The 15,644-nt window shown below is 39.5% G+C and overlaps 1 protein-coding gene across 1 annotated transcript in view; it reads right to left on the bottom strand.

Annotated features, from left to right (window-relative positions):
- PLD5 (phospholipase D family member 5) overlaps positions 1–15,644 on the bottom strand; it is a 134,960-nt gene that overhangs the window by 72,193 nt on the left and 47,123 nt on the right. The window contains exon 3 of the mRNA XM_090263259.1: positions 9,216–9,327. Within this exon, the coding sequence (XP_090119385.1) occupies positions 9,216–9,327 (112 nt within the window). The remainder of the gene's footprint in view (positions 1–9,215; positions 9,328–15,644) is intronic.

Genomic DNA, 15,644 nt, shown 5'->3' with positions numbered 1-15,644 from the left:
AGAATCTAGAAATGAATGGCACTCTCAATTTCTCCTGAAGTGCAAATAAAATGAGGTGGCTTTTAATGGCAGCCATGGGGACAGTGGGAACATATACTCTGGGAGAGCTGAGAGTTAAACCAGAGAGCCAAGAAATGCAGGACTCAGGCAGCGATGTTTATTATCACAGGAGCCTCCTCTTGGTGCTGGAGAGCCAAAATCCAGTCTTGTTTGGAAATTCAACTCAGTAAATATATATTGAGCACCGGTGGTTTGTTGTACACAGCAGGAAATTCAAGTCAATGCAACCAACCATGTGCCTTCTAGTTCAAAAGGGACAATGGAAGAGAGACGTGGAGTTCGGGGAACTCTTTCTGAGTCAGCTCTTGTTCATTCTGGATCTCCTGCAGACGGAGGCCTCTCTGCTGCCCACGAAGTCAGAAGTCAGGTGCACATGGGGCTTCATTCTCTGCCCGAGGCTATAGAAGTGATTTACCCTATCCTAACACTCTTCTGTTAACGATTCAATAGAGCTTTTGCTTTTTAATCTGAAACACTGCAATATCATGTCTTCACATTTCAGCTACTTCTTGGATGATGTTTTTGAACAGCAGCCGGTACTTCTATTTCCTGGGTTTTCTGTGTTCCTTAAAGCTCCCAAATTTCCTAGACTGTTTTCTAAGTCTCACAACAAATTGAGAATGGATATGTTCTCCATTTGAAGTGAAATATATGCCTATTTGACCTGCAATGGGGTGTCAGCCTGTGGTTGGGTACGGAATGTCTCGGGATAGAGAAAATGCTCACCCAAGCCATTGTTTACAGCAGCATGGGGAATCAGCCTGTAGTTTAATATGATGGTGGAGTCTTCACCAGCAGGCACTTAAGCTGCCCCTAAAGTATTCATAATGTGGCAGAGGTGATCCCTGATCACGGGGACAGGAGACACACACGGGGATGACTAGGAGGCAAAACAAAGCAGCATTTAATGAAACTGTAGAAAATGTGACATAGATTAGATCCTGAAAGGAATTTGTAGGTGTACAGAGAAGATTCACCCAGCCAAGTGTCAGCCTTAAATGACACTTACAGAATCATGGGTTTAGAGACCACTGGGGGATGAGTATGACCGGGGTGTGATTTCCACCTGCTGTTAGGAGTAAGGTGTTGGAAGGGAGTGTCACATCTTTTTGCAGAAGGGGCTACTGAAAACTCAGCATAGCTCCCCATTTTTCTGAGATTTCAAAAGTTAAGACCTCAGGTCCTCACGATGCCTCAGTAGGTGGTCACTCACTGTCTGTTGAATTCATATAAACTTCTGAGCCACGAGCAGTCCCTGACCAAGACATCTTTTCTCAGGTGTGGGCTCAGTAACAACCAATCAGAATATAAACTCACAACTGAATTTTCAAATCAGAATAAGATGACTACCAAACTCAGAAATTCAAATGGAACTTCAGAACCTTAATTAAACTTCCAAATGTTATTGAGTTATTTTACAAACATAAACTAATCATGTAAAACTCTACTCAGCTTATGAATAAGTTTTATCATTACTGATTATACTAGGAGCCTCAAAAATTGTTCCAAGTAAATTTCTATGTTTAAAAAAATGTTTATTGATTTTAGAGATAGAGGAAGGAAGAGAGAGAGAGAGAGAGAGAGAGAGAGAGAGAGAGAGAGAGAGAGAGAGAGAAACATTGATTGGTTGCCTCCTGTACGCACCCTGACCGGGGATCGAATCTGCAACCTAGGTATGTGACCTGACCAGGAATTGAATCCCCAACCTTTTTGTGTACTGGATGACACTCCAACCAACTAAGCCACTGAGCCAGGACTCCATGTGGTTGTTTTCCAATAGCACATAGGACATTCCTGTTTTTCACACTTGGACCATTATAATATTGACTTGTACCAATTAAGAAATGAAAAGATAAGAAACCTTATAGAGAACGTTGATTTCAAACATAAGCATAATTAGCATTTGGTGATACAGAAACTCCTACAGTAATGTCTTCCCACACTGAATATGAACGGTCTTTCCTTAGGCATCATTACAGAAAATTTGCTTAAAGGAACCATAGCGGGGTATAGACTGTTCAGTTCGCAGGTTGGTGTTTGCCTTCTCATCAGCGTTGCCTTGTGAGTAATTAACTTCACTCCTCAGCCTTTTGTTGAATGTAACAGCCTCAGATCAGGGGCTGCCTGCTCAGCACGTCGGCTGTGTGTGGGCTGAGCGTGCTGCGGGCTGAGCCCGTGGGCTCCTTGGGGAAAAGCCTGAATCAGGCTTCACAGGGGAGCGCAGACCCATCCCCGAGCTTGTCGGGATGAGGAAGGACGTCCTGCTTCTGTGCACCTCCTTCTCAGAACCACAGGGGGGATTTAGCCCCCACTGGTCGTTTTTGCTCGTTCTCATCCGGTATTTGTCAGTGTGGGCATTTTCAACTGAGAAGCCCTTAAGGATTTAACTGAGAATTTCCCTGGGAGACTAGAGGGTAGATTTTAGACCACATGCCCCAAGTAGAGACTTGCTGAGCAGGGGAATCCGTTCCAGCCCTGGTGAGGCTCCCCGTCATGTCATGTAGGCCCTTCTGGGGCTGTATCTTCAGGCAGCATTTAGAGGGAACTCACCCCCTCACCCCATCTCTCTCCTCTCCTCTCCTTCCCTTCCTTCCTTGACAGCATTTTCCCATTCAAAAAATATACTTAATTTTTTTTTGAAAAAAATGTTTAAAAATTCATATCATGTGCCAGGACCTCTGTTAAATACTTTATATGGATGATCTCATTTATGTTCAGAACAGCCCTACACAGTAGCTACTAATGATCCGCCTGCTGTAGAAATCAGGAGGTGGAGGTTTTGAGGGGTCAAATAACTCACAGAAGTCACCCAGGTGGCAGAGACAGGAACACATCCCTGCTCTAAAGTCTGATTCTAGCCTACACCCCATGCTTACATTGAAAAGGCAACACACACACACACACACACACACACACATACACACACACAGACCATACAAATCACCTGTAATTTCCTCACTTAAAGGTAAGCCTATCAAAACTTCAGAGTAGATCTTTTCACATATATAAAACTAGATCATCCTTGAGCAAAAGTGAAATGATATAGTAGTTCTCTGCTGCCCTTCACTTAGCCATATCATCGGAATGTTTTTCCCATGTCAGTAAAAATTGCCCCTGACCTTGATCTCTGGAAGGGGCCTGGTGTCCCAGTGCTCACATGCCCCACATCTCTCTGCAGTTACAAAGTGGGCTGCAGTGTACATATGTGTACAGAATCTTTGCAAACCTGACTCTGAGCAGCCACAGAAGGTTGATAGGGGGTTGGCTGCTGCAGGATCCCTCCCCAAGTGAGTCCTGTCTCAGCTGAGACTACGGTCACCCGATGGCACAAATCCCACAGTGACACACTGTACCTCTGGTCTTGCTGCTTGTTGTCAACGTGCTATAGCTATGACGAAAGCACTTACTGAACTATCATTGTCTTTGTTTCTATACAGTTATATGTTTATCATGCAGTGATTTTAGATTTATTAGTTATTTTACATTTTGTTATAGTTATTTTGCATGTAGTCTTTCCTCAAGAGGAGCCGTAATGAGTTTAGGAGCTTCCTTAATAATGCTACAAAAGCATATACTTCTATACTCCCTCAAACCCTTATCCAAGGAGAGCTGAAAACTAGTCAGCAAAAACTATTATCAGGGTATTCAAACAGTAATACCTAAATTTTGGTTGAGAAGGAATCAGTTAATGTCTGCCTAAGTCTGGGCTAATTAGTCTTAGGAATGAACGAAGAACTCAGAACACCTCAGCAAACCACACATGCTTTTCTAAGTTCCAGTCCCTACCCCATCCTCCAACTGGGCAAATGACCTCATGAAAAAGGACATTCAAAATAATGTTCCCAACTTTGATTTCCATAGGAGCTTATTAAAGAAACAGAAATGCAAACCGAAGCAGTTCAAATTATGGCAACCCTTCAAATGCCATTTTTTACTATTTTCTATCAGAAGTGGTATGTAAATTTCTATGAAAATTAGCATTTCCATAACATTTATATTTTCAAAATGGTCATGGCATCATTTACTAATTAGCATAACATTTGAGAACCATCCTGAGCTTGAAGTATAGGGAAATTCCTTTCTATTATAGTTTCTTAGTAACAGAGAAAGTTACCCCTCCCCCTCCTCCAGGTCTTAATCAAGTCAGACAAAACTGTTCAGTTCTTCTAAATCTTCTGATTCCAAATTTAGCAACTTGCCACAGCGCTTAAGTCCCTTCCACCAAAATACAGAATGCTCAGTGTTACAAAAATGAACACTCACGCTCAAAAGGGAAAAATCTCCAAGTGCTCTCTATGATGCCTCACACGCCCAGAGCTCAGGCTGCTTATTCAACAGACATCCATTTACTGCCTCCGTGAGTGGGGCATCAAGTCTCTGTCTTGTCCTCATTGAGGTTAAAGCCCAGAAGCGAAAATGGTGGGAACCAGAGACCCCCGAGGGCTGATGGGTGGGGGTGAGACACAGGCTGGAGGGATGTGGGAGAGGCCTCCTGGGAAATCCTGATGAGGGGTTTGGAGTATCTTTCTTTCCTCCCACAAGTTATCAAGAGCACTTTATTTTTTCGAATTTCATTACTGGTCTAAAAAAAAAAATCAATACATCTGCACAGTGGCCATTTTCCCCCAGACTTACTTCAAGATTTAATCTTTCTGCTGTTTTCTTAATAAAAGTCTTAGTGTCAGTTATTATGAGAGGTCGATCTATGAATCATTTTATATAACATGTTGACTGCATTTTTTTTTTGAGCACTGGAAAATATTTAATATAATACTTCTTACTTCCAACTTTTTGCACTCCTCTGAACTGAAGGGTCAAAATACTTAGATTTAAAAAAAGAAGATTTTTATTTATTTTTAGAGAGGGGAAGGGAGGGAGAAAGAGAGGGAAAGAAACATCAATTGGTTGCTTCTTCCAAGTACCCTGACTGGGGACTGAACCTGCAACCCAGGCATGTGACCTCACCAGGAATCGAACTGGCAACCTTTCGCTTTGTGGTAGGATGCCCAACCAACTGAACCACACCAGTCAGGGCAAAAGCCTTAAATTTTTAATTAGAAAAAATTGTATTTTTCCAAGCTGAGGCTTTTCATGTCAGTCTTAGCCAAGAGAACGATTTTATTCCTGTTATAAACCCTTGAAAATAAGAGCTTTCTCTAGAAACAGTGAAAGGCCCTTAATCACAGAGGTGCTAGCTGGTGCCACTATAATTCACATCCAACTATTACTTCATAGCTTATACGAAAGTGTTTCTTTTTATTTTTAAGATTTTATTTATTTATTTATTTATTTTTAGAGAGACGGGAAGGGAGGGAGAAAGAGAGGGAGAGAAACATTGATGTGCGGTTGCCTCTCGCGCACCCCCAACTGGGGACCCGGCCTGCAACCCAGGCATGTGCCCTGACTGGGAATCGAACCAGCAACCCTTTGGTTCACAGGCTGGCACTCAATCTACTGAGCCACACCAGCCAGGGTGCTCATTTTTTTTCTTTTAAAAAACACTCTTTGGAAATCATTATTACTCTTGGACACACACACACTCTAGTTACATCTCTTCCTGTAAAAATAAATCTCTATTTCTTTGCTAAATTCAACTACCGATATACATTTATTCATCTCACTTTATAAGCTAACTCATGACCTTACCGTTTTATACTGTCCAGGGTCGATTCTCAGTAAACAGAACTAAGAGCAAAGCTTATAAGTAAGAACAGTCACGTAGGCAGTATTTCAATGTAGTCTTTAATGTGTTCATTACACATGACATCTAAAATGCTAGAACTTACTTCCAAAACTAAGGTGAAGGTAAAACATGCAAAGCTAAAGAGTAAGTCTTAATTTTTGTAACATAAAGCTTACTTCTGCCACGTACATTATGAATGTACTCAGTGATTTTCCATCAAGACTTAAAATTAGTCCAAGGGAGTAACAAGGGAAAAATAAAGCCATTTCTTCCTTGCTTCTTCCAAATTTATCAGAAAATCTTTATTGTGTTCCCAAAGGGTACTCCTCTAGATACTAGTTGTAATAACAGCCCTTTCTAGAACACTAACCTACCTCAAACATCTGTAGATTGCCCCAACCAGATTTAAACTGCCTGTGAAATATGAATTATTAGTCATGTATCCTACATGTGTCCATTCAAAGCTACCATTTTAAAATATATTGGAAAGTAAGGAAACCTAAAAAAAGAAAATACATTCTGTTACCACAATATCACAAAAACATTATAAGTGTGTGTGGGTATATATAGAGAGAACAGCTAATCAAAATTTAGATAAAAGGTAAAAGGTAAAAAAAAATTAGGAAATGTAGATTTTACCAAAGAAACTACAATAGCAGTCCCAGCTACAACTATAAACAGATCCTTCACTATTATGATAATTTGCCTCGGTCCCAGGGGTGCGGGGGGATTCAACCAAAATAAAAGAAACACACAATAAAACCCACCACAACCTAGAGCCTATGACAATCATTAATATATTTCTATGAAAACTGTCTCATATCTTATAAGATCCTGGAGTATCTTTTCTAAGCTGCCATTTAAGTTCCAGATGGTCTTTTATTATTTCTAAAACCATGTCTGTCTCTCATCTGCACTATTGTGTACTTGAATTATATTTAAGTCATGTTTTAATGGAGTCTTCTTTTTGACTTAGCTTTGCCCTAAGCATTATCATCCATAACACAATGGGTCTGATATGCTAGTAATTTTATCCTAACACATATTAAAAGAATACATTTTAAAAATCCAGGAAGACCTCCATCATCTAGCACACCATCAATGACATCTGAGCCCCAAGTGGAAACATATCGCTCAAAGTGGTGGCGAGTCACTGACTGATGTCGAGTCAAGAGAGGGGCAGGGGAAACGTGCTGGTTTTTTGGAGCATCGCCCTTTTAAATGAATTAAACAAGGCGGCCGTAGACTGCAGAGGTCCTAATGATTTGGTGATCTAGTAAGCAAACCCAAGGGTATCTTTCTGACCTCTCAGTCTGGCAGAGGGATCTGGAGAAGCAGCAGATGGGACCACGAAGGGACTGGATCTCACCCCACCCTCAGGGGGCACTGTGGCTTTGTGGGTCGGGGGCCACCCCACCTCTCCAGCCTGCCTGCCCCTCACTGGGCCTGCACCTGCTCTCAACTGGATCATTTCCAGGGAAGCCTTGCTCTTATTTTTTTCTCAGGATATCTGATTAGTTTCTATGTGCAGTAACTTGCTCACAGCTGAAGTTGCTCATGGCTGTCTTTCGAGGACTATTTCTGAACAAACCTTCCTGGAACTTCACCAAAAGACTAGGATCTCACCCTAAAAAAATTAAAAGATCACCTTAAAGCAAGGTCTTCAAATACAGATTTAAAATTATTTCATAAAAAAATATTTCTAAAATCATTGTTATTATTTAATATGTTTCTGCCAGAGGATGAAAGTAGAGAAATAAAACTATTTTAAAGATATACATGTATATATATTACTGTATACATATATGTATATTAATAAAAGCCAGATAGGCCTATCATCAGTACCTGGGAAAGAGCTGTGAGAAATTAGGGTCCTGTTTATTGTTCCACTATTATAAAGGAAATAATTTGTTTCCTTATTTTGATAAGAACTTGAGCCTGAGTTGTAGTAATATATACATACGCTTGTGATTGTGAAACATTTCTTTTTTTGTGAGAAGCGATGACAGTAAAGAAGTTTTATTTCATAGTTCACAGAAGAAATGTAAATCATGCCTTTACCATAATTCATTAATAGCAATTTCCTATCTAGAGCAGCCAAATATTCCGCAGCCCCTAAGAAAGGCTGTTACAGCCCCTCGTATTCCCTAGGTTTAACTTTGGTTGAGTTGACAAGGTTGAGGATGAGTTATGGGAAAGAATATATTTGCGGATGTACAGAAGTCACAGAACTCTTCTGCTCCCTCCCTCTCTTCCTAACTCCTCTGCGTCCCAGATAATCAAACCTGAAGGACACGCAAATAGTTCCCACAAGAAAACTTATCTGCCAATTCTGGTCCCCAGAGTTAGCCGAACTGAATCCATTTTCAGAAATGTGTCAGATAACAACGTTTCAGATAGTGGGAACCCAATTTCATCTTTTTTAAACAGAAAAAGTAATAATACATTTTGATCCAGGTGGATTGTGTCTGTCAACGCACTAAACTAGGTGTTTTGTAGTTTTTCAAAAATGTGCCGTGCTCAAGTAGCAGAGTGAAGCTTTTCAGACCTAGCCACTTCTCCTAAGTTTTCCTTATTTTCCTATGCACAGAAAAATAATATGCATGATGATAAGGACATGTACCTAGAATAATATAATATTAACATTATATAATATAAAATGTAGGGAAGAAGCAAGCAAAATGCCCAGCATGTTTAAATTGCACCAAGATGAGACGTAAGTGCATCAGATGAAATGTCACTCACTGAGGCCAATGCCTCGTTCTACCCTGGGGACACCCGGCAACTTGAACATTTTTTCACTGGGTCACATGTGCCAATTCCTTTCAGAGACTTACCATTTGGATAGTAAATTCTGCATAAAAGTTTTTTATAAATCAGTCAAAATATTTGGAAATGAGAGCTCAGTTAGCGAAGATTACAACAAAATGAAGAAAGTGATTTTAGGATTATTCTGTCTTCATGGGATTGTGAGCCATGCTGCAAAGTGGCTGATAAATGATGTTCTCTTGTGAAATTACTTTAAAAGTTGTGAATCAGGAAGGTGCCCAGACTCAAACATCTGACTAGTTACTTTTAAATTCTATGCAGCAGGAGGGCAATTTCCATTTGACAAGCAAGAGAGAAACAGAGTTCCAATGTTTGTTCTGATCAGAAGAGGCTCTTTTCTCTCTCTAATAGCATCACTGAAGTGCTCAGAGAGCACAAGATTCTTTTTTCTAGTTAATTAACATTTAATGGCCGGCAGATTATTTTGCATAAACTAATATGCAGCAACACTATTAAAAGTCCCAGTAGTATTGACTGATTAGTTCTCTCATCTACAGGCTTTACTCAGACTATATTTCAAAGGAGGAATAAGAAGTATACTAAGTGAAATGTATTAATTATCAAGAAATTATACATTAAATGAATTTAAAGGTATCCTAACAGAATACCCAGTGGTAGAGAAGCATATCAACCTTGGCCTTACCCTTTAATTTCAAGGCTTCTAATACCTTTGAATCAGCTGTTACATCACTCACTAGCTTGATTTCAATATTTTGTGAAGTCAGTTGGAGCAACTTTTCGAAAAGACGTTGACCCTAGAAAAAATATTCAGAGACAAAGGAAGTCAGAAAATCGAAATGGATGCCACTTTAAATAGGCATAAATAAGCTTATTAAAAATTAAAACTATTCATTCAAGTTTTAATAGGAGAGCACTTCAGCAATTGGTATTCTGGAAAATTCTATCAGAGAGTTTATATAGAGTAGTAACACAAACACAATTACAGTCTGGTTTTTTTTGAGTACTGCATTGTGCAATCCAATAATTACTGCAATAATAATTTAAATGCTATGGTGCAAATTCCCCTTGTTTTACTGTTTCATGAATTCTGAGGTTATCTACACATAAAGAGGCAGCAGAAGCTATTAAACAGTTGTGGGTCCCGAGAGACTTGGATTCCAGCTAGTTTTCCCATTTACAAATGGTTTTCTTAATCCTATGATTCTCCAGTTCTTCCCACAGTAAAACGCAGATATTTGTATTTACTGTGAAAGGCTTTTGTGAGAATTAAAGGCATTAGTAGTACATAAAATCATTTAAGTGTTAGTTCTTATGGAAAGAACTACAGCCCCTTAGTAATTTGCCTGAATTTACCATCTTGTTTAAAATCTGTTTTATTGAATTCAATTAATGTTCTGCCTAGCAATCTATAATTATTAGCACAGCCTAAAAATAACTGAAATAAAACAACATGAAAATGACTTTTTAAAAAGCATTTTACAAGCACATGAATTTTATAGTAAGTTTTTGTCTCAGGGAAGTCTATAGTCATTACTTGATCTCAGGTGGGGGGGGACTGCAACATTACCCTGTTCATTTTCCCGTGCGTGTTTTTATGGACTCCCTTTCCTGATCATAAAAGGAAACTGGTTTTCTTTTATTGATTTTTCAGTATTTTTGTTATTCAGCCACAAACTCAAGTGCCTTCAGGGGCCAGACAGGCTTTGGTCTTAATGGTCCCCAAGTAGCAAAGTCTTATCTTACTTCGATAAGAATGGACTGTTTTTTATAGTGATTATATAGAAAGGATTTGGAGACTGAGAAGAGGCAATGGAGGCTCGTGGAAGAAGAGCAGTGACTCCTGCAATTCAATCTTAGCAAAGAGAGAAGCCCAAGCTGGAAACCCTAAAGCTTTGGAGCATGCAGGAAAACATAAAGGCCATAAGGCTTTAGGGTGACGGATAAGTCAAAAAGATAGAACACATGACAAACAGGTGCATTGGAAGAGAAAAAGGCAAAGGAGTCCATTTGCAAATAGCAGAAGAATAACTGTTTAACTCAAGGAAAGACCTGCACCTACACGCTGAAAAGATCACAGAAGATGGAGGCACACAGGATGCGGAAAGACACATTTAGGCACATTCTGTAAAATGACTCAACAGCAAGGAAAAAGGGGAATTCTTACAAACTTCTGGCCAAAAACAAAACCAAACAAAACAAAAATAGGAAAATGGATCAGACTGCCATGGAGCTACACATCTGCAACACTAAGTTAATTCAGACTATAGAAGAGAAAGACTGAAGTCCAGTCAAGAAATGTATGTTAGGGTGAAAGAAAGAAATATTTGCAGATATATATATAGATTTTGAGACTATATTACCTACATAACCTATATGAGGAATCTATTCAAGGATGGACTCTAATTAAACAGTAAATAACACCGAACACCATCATGGAGGATGAAGGGGAGGAGACAAAGCAATGAGCAATGCAGTATGGAGATGCATGTGATGTTCCTGTGAAATAAAGGTCCTGGAAATAGAAGAGACACATTACGGGGCAAAGTCCACTGACAGTCTATCACGTGCATTCTTGGGGTGGGGGGTGCTCTTACCTTAAAGAAGTTGAGAATTGGTTCTTGTGTGTGTGTCTGTGTGTGAGTGTGTGTGTAAGTTACTATTTTCATTTTTCTTTTATTTTTTAAAGATTTTATTTATTTAGTTTTAGAGAAAGGGGAAGGGAGGGAGAAAAAGAGGGAGAGAAACATCAACGTGTGGTTGCCTCTCATGTGCCCTGCTGGAGACCTGGCCTGCAGCCCAGGCATGTGCCCTGACTGGGAATCGAACCAGCAACCCTTTGGTTCTCAGGCCAACACGCAATCCACTGAGCCACACCAGCCAGGACAATTACTATTTTTATGAATAAAACACACATATACATACAGTACATGTGCAATATATCCGTATTGTTAAAATTTCATGGGGGGGGGTTAAAAAAATCCTCCTTAAAATAAAGTGATAATAAAAAGAAGGTTGAGAAACACTCATCTATAAGCAACAGGATGAAGAATCTCAGTAAACATTAAAATAAGTGTTGGGGAAGATGTAAATGTACTAGATGGGAAAAAGTAGGCCGTTATCATGTAATGGCACAGTTTATGGAACTATGACACTTATAAATTAGCACACACCAAACCGTACATGAGCTAAATACATAAAGCAAAAGTTAACAGAAATGTAATTAAAAATAACATAATATAATTATTCTAAACATGTCTCTCAAATTTGGGCCAATCTAATAAAAAATAAATTAGGATATATGAAAAATAATACTAGCAATAACCTTGATTATATGTATATATTTACATAGATTCTATATATCAAACCACTCAAAACTATCTTTAGTTGTCTGTGGAACATGTACAAAAATCCTTTAATGCCATTCAGAAAACCTGAACAAAAGGCATTATCCTCTGCCGTAATCTAACAAAATGAGAAGTGACCATTAGCAGGTAAGTCACAAAAAAAATCTCAGCTTCTTGAGGAATGCAAAACTTGCTCTTATATTATCCTTAAATCAAAGGGGAAAAAAAGTGAATTTTTGTATTCTATAGAAAACTATGAATAAGTGAACATTTCATTGCAAAACCATGAAATGAAGCAATATCTTGTGTCAGAGAGAAGTTTATAACTATAAATGTTTTCAGTATTATAAAAAAGAATACCATAAAGTCATAATCTCAGATTAATATGGCAGAGGCTTAGGAATGGAGAAATAAAAACAGGACTTAACAAAGAATCTAGAAATGGTGCAAATGTGACTTTTATAAATAACAAAAGTGCTCTTTTAATTCAGTCTGGAAAAAAATAAAGTGGTTTAATCAGGCCCACGTGGAAAGACCTCTCTGTTAAACCACAAAAAATATATATATGTCCTTACGCAGAATAGAGATACACCAATACCTTCAAGCAAGCCTAGGCAACTACATGTACAGTCTTAGGGTGGGGAAAACCGTATCAGGCTGTAAGAGATGAAATGACAGCCCCCAAATATGTCAGGACCTAATCTGAAGCAGGTCAATGGTACCTTATTTGAAATAGGCTCTTTGCAGATGTGGTTAAAGATTTTGAGATGAGGAGATTGTCCTGGATGATGTATCTGAGTGGAGCCTCAATGTGACCCCAGTGTACTTGTACAAGAGGCAGAGGCAATGTGACAGTGAGCAGAGTTTTGAAGGTGCTGGCCTTGAAGATTGCAGAGACACAGCCGCAAGCCAAGGGATGCCAGAAGCCCCCGGAAGCTGGAAGGAGCAAGATGCGCATCCCCTGCTGTAGCCTCCGGAGGTCATGTGGCCTTGCTGACAATTGGTTTCAGTCCAGTGAAACTGATTTCAGACTCTTGCCCGCAAGAGAATAAATGTCTGTTTCTTAAGCCACAGTCTGTATCAACTTGTTACAGTGGCTAAAGGGAACAAATACTCAAGCTAGCTATGTCAAAGCAATAAAAGATAATATAGAAATATAGGATTATAAAAGTTTAAAGAAATATATAGCAAGAAATACCACAAGTTAATAAAAACAGTACAATCTGGAATAAATGTTTGCTATGCAAATGAGAAATGGGTTCAGAACAGGACTATACAAAAATATATTAGAAATTAATAAGAAAAAGCCAATAACCCAATCAAATGTGGGCAAAGTATGAGCCTAGGCATGTCTAAGAAAAGGAAGCCAGTGTGGCTGAGACATAAAGAGATGCTTTATGTAGTCAAGGGAGGCTCAAAGCAGAGTAATAAAGAGATCTCTTTTGTACTCTGAGAGACTGTTAAAAATTGATGAGTGAATCCACACCTAGAAATCACTTCTAAAGAAACACAAGCACCCAAATGTGTGTGTGTATATTTATGATTACATACGATTATGGAAAAATGCAGGGTATATCTCAGGTGTACTATTATTCTACTTAGAGAGTCTTATGTATATGCATACAGATATGTGTAAAATTTCAGTCAAAATAAAAAAGAACACAAAGCTAATTAATCATATTAAATATTTAATGCTACAGTCACAAGAAAACAAGATGAAGATTTATTTTAACCCATAATATCCTTTGGGAGCAATACACTTGCCATGATTTTTGTTTTTAAATTTATAGCTTAAGAGACAAGACCTTACGTGCATAACTTGCCTCTTGACTTAGTTTGCTAGTTTATTTATTTAACCAACTATTATTTATAAGATTGATCTATAAGGCTGATTATTTATAAGATTCAATTATCTATAAGATTGATCTCTTGTTTACTTATTTACATTTACTAAAATTTTCAATGTGTAGGAGGCTATACAATTTTAGCAGGGATATAAACATCAAGGTATTATTTCCTGGTGTTTTTGTCAGTGTTGACTTCTATTCATATACACAGGATAGTGTCTTTTATGGAAATTCATTCAAGACATTTGTTTCTTAAGCCAATTCATTCAAGACACTCACTGGATGCTTGCTGTGTGCTGGAGACAAATGACAAATTAGCAAATACAGCCCGATGTGTCAGATGCCAGGGGGGGTGAAAGTACAGGCTTAGGGGAAAACACGAGAGGGGCACAATAAACCAGCCTAGGCCACTCAGGGAAAGGTCCCCAGAGGAAGGGAGAACAGAAAGGATGTTCTAGGTGGAGACCTGTGACAAAGTGCTAAGTAGGCTCTTGGAAGCCAGGGTGAAGAGCTGGGACCTCATCCGGAAGGCAGTGTGGACCTCCTCAAGACTTTGGACAGTGAAGGACATAATTGTTCTGGAAAAAAAAGACCCTCAGACTGCACATTGGAGAAGACATGACACAGAGCAAGACTGGAGGCTGAATTCAAAGGTGGTGCGTCATCTGCTGGGAGATGTGCCTGAGAGTAGGGTCACTGACAATCCAATCAATAGAAGGACCTCAGGTGTATATGAGATGGCACAGGGATGAACTTGATAGGCAGGCTTGCCCTTGAGAGAGACAGTGGAGTTGGGGAAGGTGGCTAGAGTCCAAGCAGCCCTCAGGGACATGCCTGTGGAATATGGAATTTCTCATCTGAAGGCAGAAGATGGTGGCCGTTACACCATTCACGAATGTCCTCAGCTCATGGACCAATCGCAGCTCAGGAATTTGGTGGGCATACCCACTTTGGAAGCATGAACAACAAGGACTGCCCGCTGGATGCCAGCAGAGTATCTGTTCTGTGGGCACGCAGGCTGCCAGGTTCCCTCTCACGAAGGGATTTAATTATTCTGAAAATGTAATCATCAAGGTCTTGCCTAATGATGTTTATCACAATTATGCTCCCTGTAGGAATGAACATACCCATCCCTGCCAGGGGCAGATGAAGAGAGATGAGTAAGCGCATCATGACAATAACGGGCCAGGAAATAGGAAGGAATTTCAGTCAGGAGCGGCATGTTTGTACAATAATAGGGTCCTCAGCAGCTGGTTTCCCATGGGAGCTAGAAAGTAACTCTGGGGTTGCTCCAGCATTTACCTTGGCTGCAAAGGGCAGGCCAGCAACTTGACCTTGGCAGTGCCATTCAGCAGTGTCTGGAAGTGTGTGAATGGCACAGCCAATCAGCACTCCTGCTGCAGAGGAAGGGATGTGAGGTGACTGGGGCAAGGGAGGGACACCAACACGTGTCAAACACTCAGCCATTCCACGGCCACTGTTTCAAGCGGGCATAGGGCCCCTCACAGAATGGAGAGAGTTTCTTCACACCCTCACTCCTGATGATGATCCAGCTTCCCCAGGAAGCAACCATGAGGAGGCTCCACATTCTCCCTCAAAGCCCCACGGTCTTAAGAAAGGATCTCAGGTCCCTTAGCCCTCTACTTCTGAGAATTAACCCTGGGCAAGTGAGCCAAAAGGAAACAAAGTTTTTCACAGAGATATTTACTGTAGCAGAATTTATTGAGAAACAGAAAAAAAAATGAAATAGTTTAAATGTTCAATAACAGAGAAATTTAATGTGGTACATCCACTATTACTGTATATTATTCAGTCCGTTTAAAATAATGTACCAGTGTTTCCAATAACATTGAAAGATGCTTATGGTATAATGTTAAGTTCAAAATTAAGATATAATTTCTTTATAGAATATAAGCATAT

Source organism: Furipterus horrens, unplaced genomic scaffold (genome assembly GCF_987537825.1).
Source record: "Furipterus horrens unplaced genomic scaffold, mFurHor1.1.pri manual_scaffold_15, whole genome shotgun sequence".
Lineage (NCBI taxonomy): Eukaryota > Metazoa > Chordata > Mammalia > Chiroptera > Furipteridae > Furipterus > Furipterus horrens.
The sequence above is the reverse complement of the archived record's forward strand: the minus strand, read 5'-3'. Positions and strand labels throughout refer to the sequence as shown.